The sequence below is a fragment of the Podarcis pityusensis genome, assembly GCF_964106645.2.
Source record: "Podarcis pityusensis genome assembly, chromosome: 2".
NCBI lineage: Eukaryota > Metazoa > Chordata > Lepidosauria > Squamata > Lacertidae > Podarcis > Podarcis pityusensis.
Window position 1 is genome coordinate 8,964,827 of NC_138029.1, and position 14,531 is coordinate 8,979,357.

Consider the following 14,531-nt stretch of genomic DNA (forward strand, 5'->3'; position numbering starts at 1 on the left):
GGGGAGTGAGCATTCTGATGACTCTGCCCTTTATTATCAATGTAGTGAAACTGGAAAGGTGAGATGGGAAGGGAAACGCCTTAGCCTAGTCACCAGAAAGCCAGCCAGCTAAGGGAGGGAGCTGGAGCTGAGAGAGGTACCCACATTAGCTGGACCTTGGAGAGATACTTAACCAACAACAAGTCCAATTATTCTTTGCCCCCATGTCGTCTTATCAGGTAAGAAGAACGGGGATGGGGAGCCAGTTTCTCACGCTGGAGTTAATGGAGATCTGTCCCTGTTGTCTTGTTGTGTGTGATGCCTATATCTGGGTTAGAGCCTAAAAGCTCTGATGGGAGCAGTGGCTGTTCCTATGCAATATTTCCGGGCATGCCTAAACTAGATCAGCTCAGATGTATTCCATTGCACAACCAATCCCTGTATTCAGCACCATGCCCTATGTCTAAAAGACACTGGCCAAGAAGTTTCTTATAGGTTCGTGAGGGTTTCTGATAGGCAAGCAGAACATTTTAAAAGCTGGAAAGATGTGTGGTGGTGGTGTTGAAATGCAAGTTATTTCTTCCCCCTTTGAAGTTGCTTCTCTAGGTATGCCATGAAGGGGATTCTTAAAAATAGAAATAAAAACTCATATAGCACAGCCCTTTACCCCTCTGTCTCCCTGGTTCAAATCTGTCACTTGTAAATGCAAGCTGCAAGTCCTCAGTTAATACTTTGAGAATGAAAGAGAAACATAAAGCCTATAGAGTATGAAAAGAGGAAGCTGAGAGTGCATTAAGAATAACACCTTGCATGGCTTTGTTCTGCAAGAGAACTCTTTCACTGAGGATAGCAAAACGGGGGGGGGGGGGAGATGGCGGAAGGCGCTTTGTGCATGCCCATTTTGCCTTGGGTACTGTAGGCAATTTTCTCCAGCCCATTCTAAACTGCAAAGGAGCACAGATTCGATTTTCACAAATGCTGTGTGGGCTGGCTGCAGAACTGATACAGTATTTACATTGGAGTTTGGGTTTCAGATATGAGTATCTGCACAACTGAATAAAACTGCACTCCCCTACAGCTTCCGGAATACAGTGGCCAAACTACAGGTTACATGCAAATGTGTGTAATTAAAGCTTGACATCCCCCCTGTATTCCTTTTGCTTGAAAAGCCACTTTGAGAAGCGGCAATTGAAAGCAGGGATACGTCAAGAGCTAAGCTCCTCTCAGCTCAAAACACACCTTCCAGAAGCCATTATTTGGGATGGGGTAGATGCTGTCGTTCTCTTGTTATATTCATGCACTCAGCAGTTTACTCCTAATATTTTGTTATAAGATGTCTAGATTTCCTAGCTGACCATTGTGTTCAGGAGGCTGATGAAAGCAAGTGAGTTTCACCACCCCAGGCCAATCTTTTCCCAATCAGATACTCAGCTGGGAGACTTATATACTTCTTAGCTGAGTACAGTGGTACCTCAGGTTAAGTACTTAATTCGTTTCGGAGGTCCGTTCTTAACCTGAAACTGTTCTTAACCTGAAGCACCACTTTAGCTAATGGGGCCTCCTGCTGCCGCCGGGCTGCCGGAGCACGATTTCTGTTCTCATCCTGAAGCAAAGTTCTTAACCTGAAGCACTATTTCTGGGTTAGCAGAGTCTGTAACCTGAAGCGTATGTAACCTGAGGTACCACTGTATCTGCTTAGGGACAAGACGCAGGAAACCACTTCTATTATACTGTTGCACGCCACTAGGGTTGCCAAATTCTACACTTCCAACATAGGCTGCCATACGTCTGGATTTCCCCAGACATTAAAGCTATTTCCGCCCAGACACTGTTTCTGACGGCTGAATCCCGGCAAGGTCCTGGAAATTCCTGACTTGTGGCAACCCTACACTCCACCCCAGTCTTGTAGCAGTGCAAGGTTCCAGGAGTTCCAGACACCTTTGTAGGGTTCATGCTTCCTTTTGGGATGAGGCACAGTGGAGACGGTGGAGTCTTTATGATATATGGTTTATTTACACACATATACAGTGATGGAGGGCCATTCCCACCCCAAAATACTCTTGTTTCTCCCATAGTTGCAGCCTTGGATTCAAACAGATGTAAAACATTGCTCTCTGAAACTCTCTCCAGCTTGCTGCTTTACTTCTAGGTCACATCGCAGACCCAAATCTCTACTTTAAACTCTGGCTTTATCTAGAATCTCTTGCTACCGCTTGGCAGAGTGGCTTGTAACCATATTACATATTTGCATTTAACAACACACACTGAGATTTGTGGTTACGGATTTCTGTTTCCAGAGATTTCTGAGCTAGCCCTGGTGATACATGCTTTATTTACATGCCGTTTGAATTACTGTAACATGCTCACCTTTGGTGAAGCCAGGAGAGAGGGCCTTTTTGGTGGCTGCTCCAAGATTGTGGAACTCCTTTCCACATGAGGCTAGGCTGTCTCCCTCTCTGCTTTCTTCTCGCTGGAAGGCAAAAGCCTTTTTTGTTCAGACAGGCCCTTAGCCCTCAACTGACTGTTGTGGCAGGGCAAGTGTTGTACATTTAAATTCTTTAATTTGTTGTGCTTTTAAATGGGTTTAAACGTTTCCAGTGCTGCTTTGCTAGGGTTACTTATTTGTTTTTTGTCTTTAATATTTATATAGATTGTGTGTGTTTTAGCTGTATCTGTTTTCATTTATGCTGTGAGCTGCCTTGGTTCTTGTATTGGGAGAAAGGTATTATTTAAATTAAACAATACATTTGGGGGATATGTGGAGTGCATAATGGCTAAAGTCAGAGTTAGAGGTAAGCATGAAGAAAATTTGTACCTGGTCAAGAAAAATCTGTGCAGCTTTGCACAACAGTTGACCCCATTTCTCTCAAGCTGGAGAGATGATGCAGAGGTTGTCCGTGGAACTATGGATCCAACAGATTCCGAAAACTGACATCACCACATATTATATAAAGGGTTCATGTCACTATGACTTCCAAGACAGAAACCATCACACCAGCGGCAGTGGTGGCCCCAAGAGTAGATGATCCCTTTACAGTCATCATTACCACAAATTTCAGGGATGATGAGACCCAAGACATTGTTCCCCAGTTTCCAGGAATGCTGTATAGCGACATCAGTTCTGGGACAGGGAGCAGGATTCGTAGAAGGTGCTCCAAACTTCTATTGGTGGCTTCCTGTACTGAAACAAAAATAAGCACCATATTTAAACAGGTGTTTCTTCTTATAATTCACATAAAAAGCAGCTCAGAAATGCTTCTGGGTGGCATTGTAGCTCTTAGAATGTTTTCACACATCCATCTAAAAGCACCTTTGAGCTCCCTTTGCATTCACTGTGCCATATGTGGTGGTTGTTTTAGTGATTCGTTTCAGTAGGTCTACTCTGAGTAGGATTTAGTTGAATACGCAGTCAGGTGTTGTTTTTTAATGTCTTCCTGTTTCCCCCCTGCTCCTCATAAACGGGCAAAATGAAAGAGATGCCAGGTTCTTTATAGTTCAGCAGCTTGTAAGAAAAAAAGTAAAAAGTAAATTCAATTTGTAATTATTGCTTGTCCTATTTTCTCTTAATCTTAATATGCTCAGCTTTCTTTGTCAAACCCCAATTCTTAGATGTGACTTAAGGCCAATGATGATGTACTACATGTTGACGGACAAGGCCCTGATGGATTCATCAGAAACGTCCCGTTGCCTCTTGTGATTTTGTCCCTTCTAAGGAACAACGCACAACCGTTTTTAAAATGGGCACGTGCTCCTGAAATATGAATGGTTGCGGAGGGAGGGTGTGTGTGATCTTTGCTCTCTTTTCCAGTATGAAAACATAGCATCCCTTCCGAAGCTTTGCAGTTCCTTAACTGCAAAAAGCAACCGCGTTGATAAAACATTAGGAGGAAGATATAGTCTAACGCGGCACCATCCATGTTCTGGCACATAACCAAGCTGTCGTTTTCTTAAGGTCTCTTACTCTGGAGCTCTTCGGGCTACACTGTGGTGCTCTTGGCAACCCTAATTCCCTGAGCAAGATATGTTTAACCAACCCACCCAACTAACTTCCACAAACCCATCTCCCCATCATCCCTCTGGGCCTAGACTGGGAGGTGTGGCCTGCTGTGACCATTTTGGACTCTGAAGCTCCTCCAAAGAGAAGGCAGCAAAGTTAAGAGGTGAGAGGGGGGCTCCCAGCCACTGCCCCCCACCTTTCCACTTGGTTCACTAATGGCCCCTCTCCCCGGCCCTGTCAAACTGAACCCCTGCACCCTCAAAGCTAGCAGACATCACAGAGGCCTACGTGAGCAGCAACCAAATTCCCTGCCTAGCTATTTTTCCTTCCTGTCCCTGGGCTTTTCTCTTCTGTTCATTCCCAGTTCTACTCTCCGATTTCCAGATCCTGATTCTAGCATCGTTTTTTGGGCCTACCTGCCCTCTTTCTGAGACGCGGGTGGCGCTGTGGGTTAAACCACAGAGCCTAGGACTTGCCGATTAGAAGGTCAGGGGTTCGAATCCCCGCAACAGGGTGAGCTCCCGTTGCTCGGTCCCTGCTCCTGCCAACCTAGCAGTTCGAAAGCATGTCAAAGTGCAAGTAGATAAATAGGTACCGCTCCGGCGGGAAGGTAAACGGCATTTCCGTGTGCTGCTCTGGTTCGCCAGAAGCGGCTTAGTCATACTGGCCACATGACCCAGAAGTTGTACGCCAGCTCCCTCGGCCAATAAAGCAAGATGAGCGCCGCAACCCCAGAGTCGGTCACCACTGGGCCTAATGGTCAGGGGTCCTTTACTGCCCTCCTTCTGCCCATCCAATCCCATTTGCTGCCTCCCCCTTCCTTCCTCTTACTGCCTCTGGAATGGACGCATCCTCATGCAAATAGCAGTAACTTTTGCAGCGCTGTACACATTCCTGTTTACTCTGCTCCCACCGCTGCATTGATCCTGTTGTTTCCTGTGAAATTCTGCATTTTGATGAGTAATGCCCCCCCCCCGAACACCCTGCAGCTTTGATCCAAATTGAGAAAATGAATGACCTAGCCGTGTTTTACGCCGGTAATGTGTACACACAGGCTTCCTTTCCTTCCGTAGTTCTTTTTCCAGGATCAAAACTACCTCCCTCTGCTCTGGCCAATGTATTATTTATCGGAGAAGCAAGTTTTCTAGAATAGCAAGCCCCTGTGGGAAAGTTTTATGAACAGAGAAGCAAGTTTCGTAACATTAAGAAAGCTCCTGTAGAAATTTCATTGGAAGAAATCTCGTTGCAGTAATTTATAAGCTACTGCCGGCACGGGTTATTTTTGTGGGTCGCGCTTGCTGCAGCAAATGTGTGGGGAGAAAAGCTATTGCGAGAGGGGAGAGAGACTGGTCATTTAAGCATCTCCTCCCCTTGCCACCCTTTTCTTCAGTCCCAATGGCTCCCCTAACCACCACCCAAAGGGCTGTTGTTTCATGTCTGTGTGTAATGTGGTTTTGTGTTTTTTTGCCATAACTACTAGTGTTGAAGCAATGGTTCTTCAACATCAACTTCAATGGACTGCTCATGTTGTGCGGATGCTTGATTATTGTCTTCCAAAGCAACTACTCTATTCCGAACTTAAAAATGGAAAGCGTAATGCTGGTGGTCAACAAAAAAGGTTTAAAGACTGTCTCAAGGCTAATCTTTAAAAAGTAGTATTAACACCGACAACTGGGAAATACCGGCCTGTGAGCGCTCCAGTTGGAGAACAGCCTTTACCAAAGGTATCGTGGGCTTTGAAGACAGTCGAACTCAGAGCACAAAGGAGAAACGTGCTAGGAGGAAGGCACGCTTGGCAAATCCACACCGGGATCAACTCCCGCCCGGGAACCAATGTCCCCACTGTGGAAGGACGTGTGGATCCAGAATTGGCCTCCACAGTCACTTACGGACTCATTGTTAAAACCATGTTTATGGAAGACAATCTTACTCGGCTACGAGAGATTGACGAAGAGGAAGAAGGTTATTCCTCTCCTTTGCTCACACCCATTTCCCCCAAGGCTGTCTTGGTGGCCTGGGCCTCCCTCCCTGACGAGACTTGAGGTACCAGTTCCTACTCCCCATCCACCCACCTCCATCCCTTTTGAAGGCTTCTCTGCCTTCAAAGTGTAACGTTGCAAAATTATCATTTTGCAAACCACTTTCAGGTTTCTTACAATAATTTCATAAATGTTATGGAATGAATAAATGAGCGAATCATTCCCTGTATTACCAGCAGTCTGGCATAAGTCCCATTGCTTATGTAGCCAGAATGGTACCTCCCATGCGCTAGTGGTGTGCTTTGGGGAACCCCAAGGTTTGTAGCAATGCAAACCCCTAAAGCAGCAAGAATGTTATTTGCCCAAAAATGGAAAGAAGAAGAAGTCCCGACGAAAGAAGAATGGATACAAAAACTTATGGACTATGAAGAAATGGCAAAACTTACCGGAAAAATAAGAAATCAAGGTAACAAACCTTTTATAAAAGAATGGAAATGGTTTGTTTCCATCATTCTACCCGGACACTGAGGTCCAGCACCGAGGGCCTTCTGGCAGTTCCCTCACTGTGAGAAGCCAAGTTACAAGGAACCAGGCAGAGGGCCTTCTTGGTAGTGGCGCCCTCCCTGTGGAGCGCCCTCCCACCAGATGTCAGAGAGAACAACAACTACCAGACTTTTAGAAGACATCTGAAGGCAGCCCTGTTTAGGGAAGCTTTTAATGTTTGATGTATTAGAGTATTTTAATATTTTTTTGGAAGCCGCCCAGAGTGGCTGGGGAAGCCCAGCCAGATGGGCAGGGTATAAATAATATATTATTATTATTATTATTATTATTATTATTATTATTATTATTTGTTGAATATTTGTGAACAAAACGTAAACAGATAAGGACATTGGCAGGATTATTGTAATAACTTGCAGTTTCATAATATATATTTAAAGTAGATGAATAAAAGAATAAGTTAACTTAGAATATGCAGGAAATGATAAAAATAAATTTAAGGAACTGCAGAAAGAGGAGGAAGGAAGTCGAGTTTTGAATTGTTAGAATGATGATAACTATTGAAATGTATATAACTGAACAACATAATCTATTTTTTAAAAAAAAAGAATAACCCCTAAAGTGTATGTGGCAGGAGGGAGCCACAAACAGCCCAGAGTATCCTATAGGAGGACATGACTGATGGACTGATCAGTGAACAGGAACTCTTCACACTGCAACATTTTGTTGCAGGTCTCACTTGTACATCTGTATTTCACAGCGCGCCTCTGTTGCCATGCAATATTGCATCATAGCTAACTTCAGTTTTAATTTCAGGCATTGATACTTCCTCCCTTCCCTTCTTACAAGATTCCCACCATTCATCTTTGGGATTGCAACATTCATGCAAATATTCCTTTCTGATTCAGCTGCGTCGCGCGGTCTCTCGTCAACTTCCTCCTCTCGCCTCTGCTTTTAGCCTGACACCCACTCACTGCCATGTTTTGGATCTTGTTTCCACCAAGAACTCCTCTGTCCTCCTGTTTCACTTCAGAATAAAAAGTGAGTACTACTAAGAAACATCTCAGAAGGAAGTCCTGTTGAGTTCAATGGGGTTTGCTCCCATGTGAATGGCATAAGAATACAGCCGTACTTTTAATTATGAGTGGAGCAAAGAAATACAGACTAAAGGAGGGAAGTGAATGTCATATATAGTGGCTGTGTTTGGGGTAAGGAGAAAAACAGAAAAAGTAGCACAGGTGAAATTAGATTTGGATTTGACTATATTTTTACTAATGTATACGGAAAGAAGTCCCAGTACAGCCAAGGGAATTCGTTTCATATAAGATTTTAGCTGGTAGTTTATGCTGTGCAGAATATTGAGAAAAGGCTCAATTCCCAACCATAACAAAACAGGAATTAACAATGTACATATGAATATGCAGCAGTGGCAAAGTGTACGAGTTATACAACAGTGAAAGAAAGGAAGGAGGGGAAAGGTTAACAGATTTGTGAAGAATTAGAAAAGTGTTAAATAGTGTTTTATTTTATTAAAGCTGAGTAAGATGCATGCTTTGAAAAAGAACGTCTCTCTCTGATTTTTCTGGTCCATTCCCTTCTCTTTCATATTCATAGAATCATAGAATCATAGAGTTGGAAGAGACCACAAGGGCCATCGAGTCCAACCCCCTGCCAAGCAGGAAACACCATCAGAGCACTCCTGACATATGGTTGTCAAGCCTCTGCTTAAAGACCTCCAAAGAAGGAGACTCCACCACGCTCCTTGGCAGCAAATTCCACTGTTGAACAGCTCTTACTGTCAGGAAGTTCTTCCTAATGTTTAGGTGGAATCTTCTTTCTTGTAGTTTGGATCCATTGCTCCGTGTCCGCTTCTCTGGAGCAGCAGAAAACAACCTTTCTCCCTCCTCTATGTGACATCCTTTTGTATATTTGAACATGGCTATCATATCACCCCTTAACCTCCTCTTCTCCAGGCTAAACATGCCCAGCTCCCTTAGCCGTTCCTCATAAGGCAGCGTTTCCAGGCCTTTGACCATTTTGGTTGCCCTCCTCTGGACACGTTCCAGTTTGTCAGTGTCCTTCTTGAACTGTGGTGCCCAGAACTGGACACAGTACTCCAGGTGAGGTCTGACCAGAGCAGAATGCAGTGGCACTATTACTTCCCTTGATCTAGATGCTATACTCCTATTGATGAGGCCCAGAATTGCATTGGCTTTTTTAGCTGCCGCGTCACACTGTTGGCTCATGTCAAGTTTGTGGTCAACCAAGACTCCTAGATCCTTTTCACATGTACTGCTCTCAAGCCAGGTGTCACCCATCTTGTATTTGTGCCTCTCATTTTTTTTGCCCAAGCGTAATACTTTACATTTCTCCCTGTTAAAATTCATCTTGTTTGTTTTTGCCCAGTTCTCTAATCTGTCAAGGTCGTTTTGAAGTGTGATTCTGTCCTCTGGGGTGTTAGCCACCCCTCCCAGTTTGGTGTCATCTGCAAATTTGATCAGGATGCCCTTGAGTCCATCATCCAAGTCGTTGATAAAAATGTTGAATAAGACCGGGCCCAAGACAGAACCCTGTAGCACCCCACTATTGCCCCCTTGTCACTATTGCCCCCTTGTCACTATTGCCCCCTTTCACATTTTATAATATAAAAATGACTACAATAAAATAAGAGTACCTAAGCAAGCTTATGGGGCACTGATTCCAGAGGGCTAGTTTATTATTGCAGCAGAAACAAGTTCTGGCACCTTAAAGACTAGCTTCTTAATTATTTTTATGCTGCAATTCATGTATCTAATGAAGTGGACTGTAGACTAATGAGCGCTTATGTCACAATAAATGCATTAATTTTCAAAGTGCCACTTAGTTGTTTTAGGACACAAATAATAACAGCGCAATCAAGAGCTGAAGGTTGTCTTAAAAGGACTACAGGTTAATCGTGTTTTATATTTGTCAAGTGTAACTTGAATCTGTGATGTCGGGTGATCTGGATAATCTAGGAAATGATACATGTTTCTGGCTTAGCCTGCCGCTCTGCTTCCTTCATTTGATAAATGAGCTTTTCCATGATTAAGTGGTGTTTAAACCACACGACAATACTTGGATTATATGGGTCATGCCCTGCTCCACGTTTGCTCCTCTGCCTCTCTCTTCCCCACTCTCTGCCAACAACCTTGCTTCCTCGTTCAGCGATAACATCTAGACTAGACTATCCATCATGACATGTCTACAGATACTACTAGATGGGTGTTTATTGTGGCGTCGGTTCTTCTCATGCGTGCAAAGTTTTTTGTTTTGTTTTTGCAGTGGCCTCACAATGTGGTCTTCAAAATGCCAGCCCGTCTTCCCACCCACCCCATTTAATTTATATTTTCCCTTTCAGGTGTTGTAAACAAAATCTGCCCTTATTCCCTTATGGGGTACACAAGAGCCCTTATAGAGTCCTTTGTAGTTTCCCCATCGGTAGGAGAAAATAACAGAGGCCAACCAGAGAATATTGAGAAGCAAAGCAGCTAGTAAGCCTGATCTTTATTAAAGCTATTGCAACAGGGTGCTCCCCTCACACGCAGGATAGAGAAGGAGGAACCCAGAACAAAGGTGTGCCTGCCCTTATATAGACATTTTAAATTGCCCGCCCTGGAGTCCAAGACCACCCCCAGAAACATCATCCCTACATCACAGCAAAGGCGGTCTACAACAGAGATCTGAGTGCATTGTTCGTCTCCTGTCTGATTGCCCTTTCTGGTAGTTGGGCCATTCCTTTGAGATGGTAATCACTTAATTCCTGAGACAATGGGAAGGTTCCCTCACTCCCTCCCTCCTTGCAGAGAAACATTTGGTCAGCTTGGGAGCCAAAATGGTTTCAGGACTGTCCTCCCGTGCCACTTCAGACATGTGGTCTACATATTTATGTACGTGTTTGCTTGGTACATTTATGAACATTTATTATATATATAGGGATGTAGGTGGTGCTGTGGGTTAAACCACAAAGCCTAGGGCTAGCCTATCGGAAAGTCGGTGGTTCGAATCCCCGTGATGGAGTGAGATCCTATTGCTCGGTCCCAGCTCCTGCCAACCTAGCAGTTCGAAAGCACGTCAAAGTGCAAGTAGATAAATAGGTACCGCTCCGGCGGGAAGGTAAACAGTGTTTCTGTGTGCTGCTCTGGTTCGCCAGAAGCGGCTTAGTCGTGCTGGCCACATGACCCAGAAGCTGTACACTGACTCCCTCGGCCAGTAAAGCGAGATGAGCACCGCAACCCCAGAGTCGGCCACGACTGGACCGAATGTTCAGGGGTTCCTTTACCCTTATTATATATATAAGACCTTTAAAAAAAATTATTACACAGGAGGAAATCCGATTAATTTTTATTTTTAAAAAAATACTGTTGCCAATAACCCCCTTGCAATATTAAGCCCCCGTCTAAAAGCACCCTACACCTCTCTCTTTCCCCTGCCCCCTTCCTTCCTGCTGCCTCACTTTACAAAATGACAGCCCTGCTGCCTTTGCCCAGCCTTAATTTTCACAAAATGACTAGAAACTGTTGAATAAAACCAGTGGGATAGAAATGTTTTAAATACATAAATATTTACTTAAAGTTACGTCTCACGGAGTTCTAGGAGACTAGAAAGTGTGATGACGTTTAAATTATCCCTCTGAGGAGTAAGATCTTTTTAAAAACTTGCTCATTTCACATCCATACGAGGAGGGGACCTGTCGATTTCTGTTAACAGCGCTATTACAGAATTTTTATTTTCCCCACCCAGCTCTGAAAGATTCTGAAGTTTTAAGCGGGGGAAAGGGGGTGCCATGGCAGCTATTCCAACACCACCATTACCCACAGGTGAGTGCGCTCAAGGGTAAGAGGGTTCTGTTTATTTATTTATTTCCCTTTCAAAAATAAATAAAAAAAGATAGCTCCAGGTGAGAGGGGCACAAGAGATTGAGAGGCCAACAGGGCTGTCTAGAATAGAGCCAGAATTTCACATACCAATTTCAGCTAACCAGATAAATCTGTAGATTGCTAGTGTATATATTGCTGTTACCTGCCTTGAATAATTCAGATAGGGCAGGTATCAATGATTGCTGCTGATCTGCAGTCAGGTAATACAACTCTGAAGGATATTTAAGACACAAGGGGGGAAAGGGAGAAGAGGATATTCTGGGTAGGTGGTTAGGTTTTGAGGAAGTGTAGGAAAAACATGTCTCTCTCCCGGGCACTGAGAAACCTGGGCTGTTCCTTAAGACCCTTAATGATATAATATCCCTTGATGTCATGCATTCTTTTAAAGAAACTGGGGCCCCAAAGATAGTGTCTGAATACTGGCAAGGTTTGGAAATCTTTAGAAATGAGTTGCTGGCAGAACATTTGTTCCCGCTGGCAGCTCTGCCGCTGTACATAATGAGATATTCACTGAGAAAGCCTGATTACCTAAGCCTTGAAAACAGTATGAAACAAAACTGCTAGACCTGCTTTTGCCCTTTATAACCTGAGCCAAATGTTGAAGTCTTTAATTGAGCAAGTTTCCCTTTGGCTTCAACAGCCTTTTTTTTTTTTTTAACTCCACCAGCATTTTGGCCTCAAGCACCCGTTATTTCATCAAGACTACTTGGCCACAATCATTCTAATGAAAGTGGAAGCTTAGAGGTTTTGTGGCTATTATTACGTTTATTTTGCTGCAGTTGCTACAAACCTACTGAACCGATTTTAAGTCTCTGAACCACAGCTTGATCTTGTAGGGCACACTTAAAAAAAAAAAAAAATAGTATGCCAGGGAATACATTGGTCAACATCCGCTAAAGTAGTGCTGTTAATGCAAGGCCGTTTGGCTGTGCAACCAAAGAGCCCTTCCTCCTTCTCTCACTGCATGCCCCCTAAAGGTCTTCTGGGGGTTCCCCCAACCCTCTGGAGCAGATTTGGGGAGGGCGTGGGAAGAGGAGAGGGATGGGGAGTTCTGTTAGCCACAAATCCTTGCGTTAATGGAACTGCTTTGTTGGGTCCTGCCCATCGTGCAAAGGGTGAGTGCCGTTTTATGGAAAACAGTTTATTTATGACATTTTAATCTCATCTTAGGGACGCGGGTGGCGCTGTGGGTTAAACCATAGAGCCTAGGACTTGCCGATCAGAAGGTTCGAATCCCCGCAACGGGGTGAGCTCCCGTTGCTTGGTCCCTGCTCCTGCCAACCTAGCAGTTTGAAAGCACGTCAAAGTGCAAGTAGATAAATAGGTACCGCTCCGGCGGGAAGGTAAACGGCTTTTCTGTGTGCTGCTCTGGTTCGCCAGAAGCGGCTTAGTCATGCTGGCCACATGACCCGGAAGCTGTACGCCGGCTCCCTCGGCCAATAAAGCGAGATGAGCGCCACAACCCCAACGTCAGTCACGACTGAACCTAATGGTCAGGGGTCCCTTTACCTTTTTAATCTCATCATTCCTCCAGGCACCTCAGGGTGACACAGGTGCCCAGCTCCCACTTTATTATTTCCACAACACTCTTGTGAGGTTGCTGGGGCTACAAGTGATTAGTTCAAGATCCCCCAGTGGGTTCTATGACTGAGCAAGGTTTTGAATCTTGAGTCCCCCTAGTCCCAGGTATCTTCGTTCTCTCTACTTCACTGTATTCAGATGCCTCTGACTTCCATCTCTTTCTCTTATGCATAAAGAAAAGCTGCTGACCAGCCCATTTATGAAGAAGATGAATACACCAACTTTGCAAGAGGATGCCAACGTGGCTGTCATAGGAGGTATTGTTGCCTGTATCTCCGCAGATGTGCTTTAGCCCAGCCACTATGCAGCCATGGGAAGCCAGCAGTGCAGACTGCAGGCTGCATAACACATAAATGCACACATAAATCCTCTACAGCAGAGCCCTCTAGCATCCTTCTAGATCTGGGATGTAACAGTACTCATTAAAAAAAAAAAATCTGGACTGCCATCACACACATTCCGTGCCCAAAATAGCAGGCTTCTGCAACCTGTATATATGATGCCTATCAAGCTGTTGTTGTTTAGTCGTTTAGTCGTGTCCGACTCTTCGTGACCCCATGGACCAGAGCACGCCAGGCACTCCTGTCTTCCACTGCCTCCCGCAGTTTGGTCAAACTCAAGCTACTCTTATCAAGCTACTTTGCATATATTTGCTTATTTCTGCAAAATGGGAGGGGTGAAGGTTGTGTGACATGCTAAGAGGCAGAAACATACATGCTGGCAGCCTGTTCCTAAACTCAAAGCACTGGTGAGTCTGCTCCAGACCTGTTTGTGCTAAAGTTACCCTTTTCTCAATTTTTGTTTAAAGCTGTCATCGCTGTGGTTTTCGTCACTCTCCTTTCGGTCGTCGTGCTGATCATCGTTTACCTGTACAAGAACAAAGGGACCTACCGCACCTATGAACAAGCTCCACCAGATCCAGAGGGGTCAGTCCAAATGGAGGATCTCCCGTGTAAAGGCGAGAAGGAAGAATATTTTATATAGCTGCCAGCATGCTTTGGACACTGAGATCTTAAGTAAACCGTTTATTACGCTGTAAACTGTTTGTTACATTTGACACCCATTTTTGTCAAGGAATTAAAAGCTGTATTATTTATTTCATTTTATATCACACCGTGTTCCTAAGCAGCTCGACTAGGCACCGGAAGGAGTTGTGTATTTTGACAGCATAGAGGTTGCCCCTTTACAGGTCCAAGATCTGTGATCTCTGGGATGCTCAAAGTCAAGTTGCAACACACAGACCCTCTATGAGCCCTCTGTGTTTATTTGGGGTTAGAGTAGGCAAATACGTCATTGGGAGTACTGAACACTTCTTTCCCTCTTACTACCATAGCAGTATCTAAGCCTGATTCACTCAGATGACTGTGACAGGTGCAGGAAAATGGATTGGCAAAAAAATTATACTACTACTTTTGCTTTTCCAGCACCTATAAACCTGCAGTGGTCATAACGTAAAGCATATTTACATTTAACCTTGCTTCTCTGCAGTAATAAACACTCATGCATGTGACTGAGGCTTCAAGAGAGTTTGAGAGTCATGTGAAAATCTCCAGTGTATGACAAAGCCAGTATGTGTCTACTCAACTGTGCGTCTCT

The 14,531-nt window shown here is 44.4% G+C and overlaps 1 protein-coding gene across 3 annotated transcripts; it reads left to right on the top strand.

Moving 5' to 3' along the window:
- The first annotated feature begins 51 nt into the window (after positions 1-51).
- Positions 52-14,034, top strand: SMAGP (small cell adhesion glycoprotein). 3 transcript variants are annotated; one of them, XM_080995137.1, is made up of 4 exons: positions 52-218; positions 11,218-11,294; positions 13,112-13,192; positions 13,744-14,034. In XM_080995137.1, the coding sequence occupies exons 2-4, from the start codon at positions 11,261-11,263 to the stop codon at positions 13,917-13,919; spliced, it is 291 nt and encodes a 96-aa protein (XP_080851263.1). In that variant the 5' UTR covers positions 52-218; positions 11,218-11,260; the 3' UTR covers positions 13,920-14,034. The 3 variants fall into 3 exon arrangements, with proteins under 3 accessions (XP_080851263.1, XP_080851265.1, XP_080851264.1); XM_080995139.1 differs by lacking the exon at positions 52-218 and adding an exon at positions 4,017-4,139; XM_080995138.1 differs by lacking the exon at positions 52-218 and adding an exon at positions 7,106-7,497.
- Positions 14,035-14,531: the final 497 nt, after the last annotated feature.

Excerpts from the sequence above, each read along its gene's own strand:
- SMAGP (XM_080995137.1), top strand. The coding sequence starts at position 11,261 with ATGGCAGCTATTCCAACACCACCATTACCCACAG. Across the intron at positions 11,295-13,111 it reads AACACCACCATTACCCACAG|AAAAGCTGCTGACCAGCCCA; the intron begins GTGAGTGCGCTC and ends TTATGCATAAAG. Across the intron at positions 13,193-13,743 it reads CAACGTGGCTGTCATAGGAG|CTGTCATCGCTGTGGTTTTC; the intron begins GTATTGTTGCCT and ends TTTTGTTTAAAG.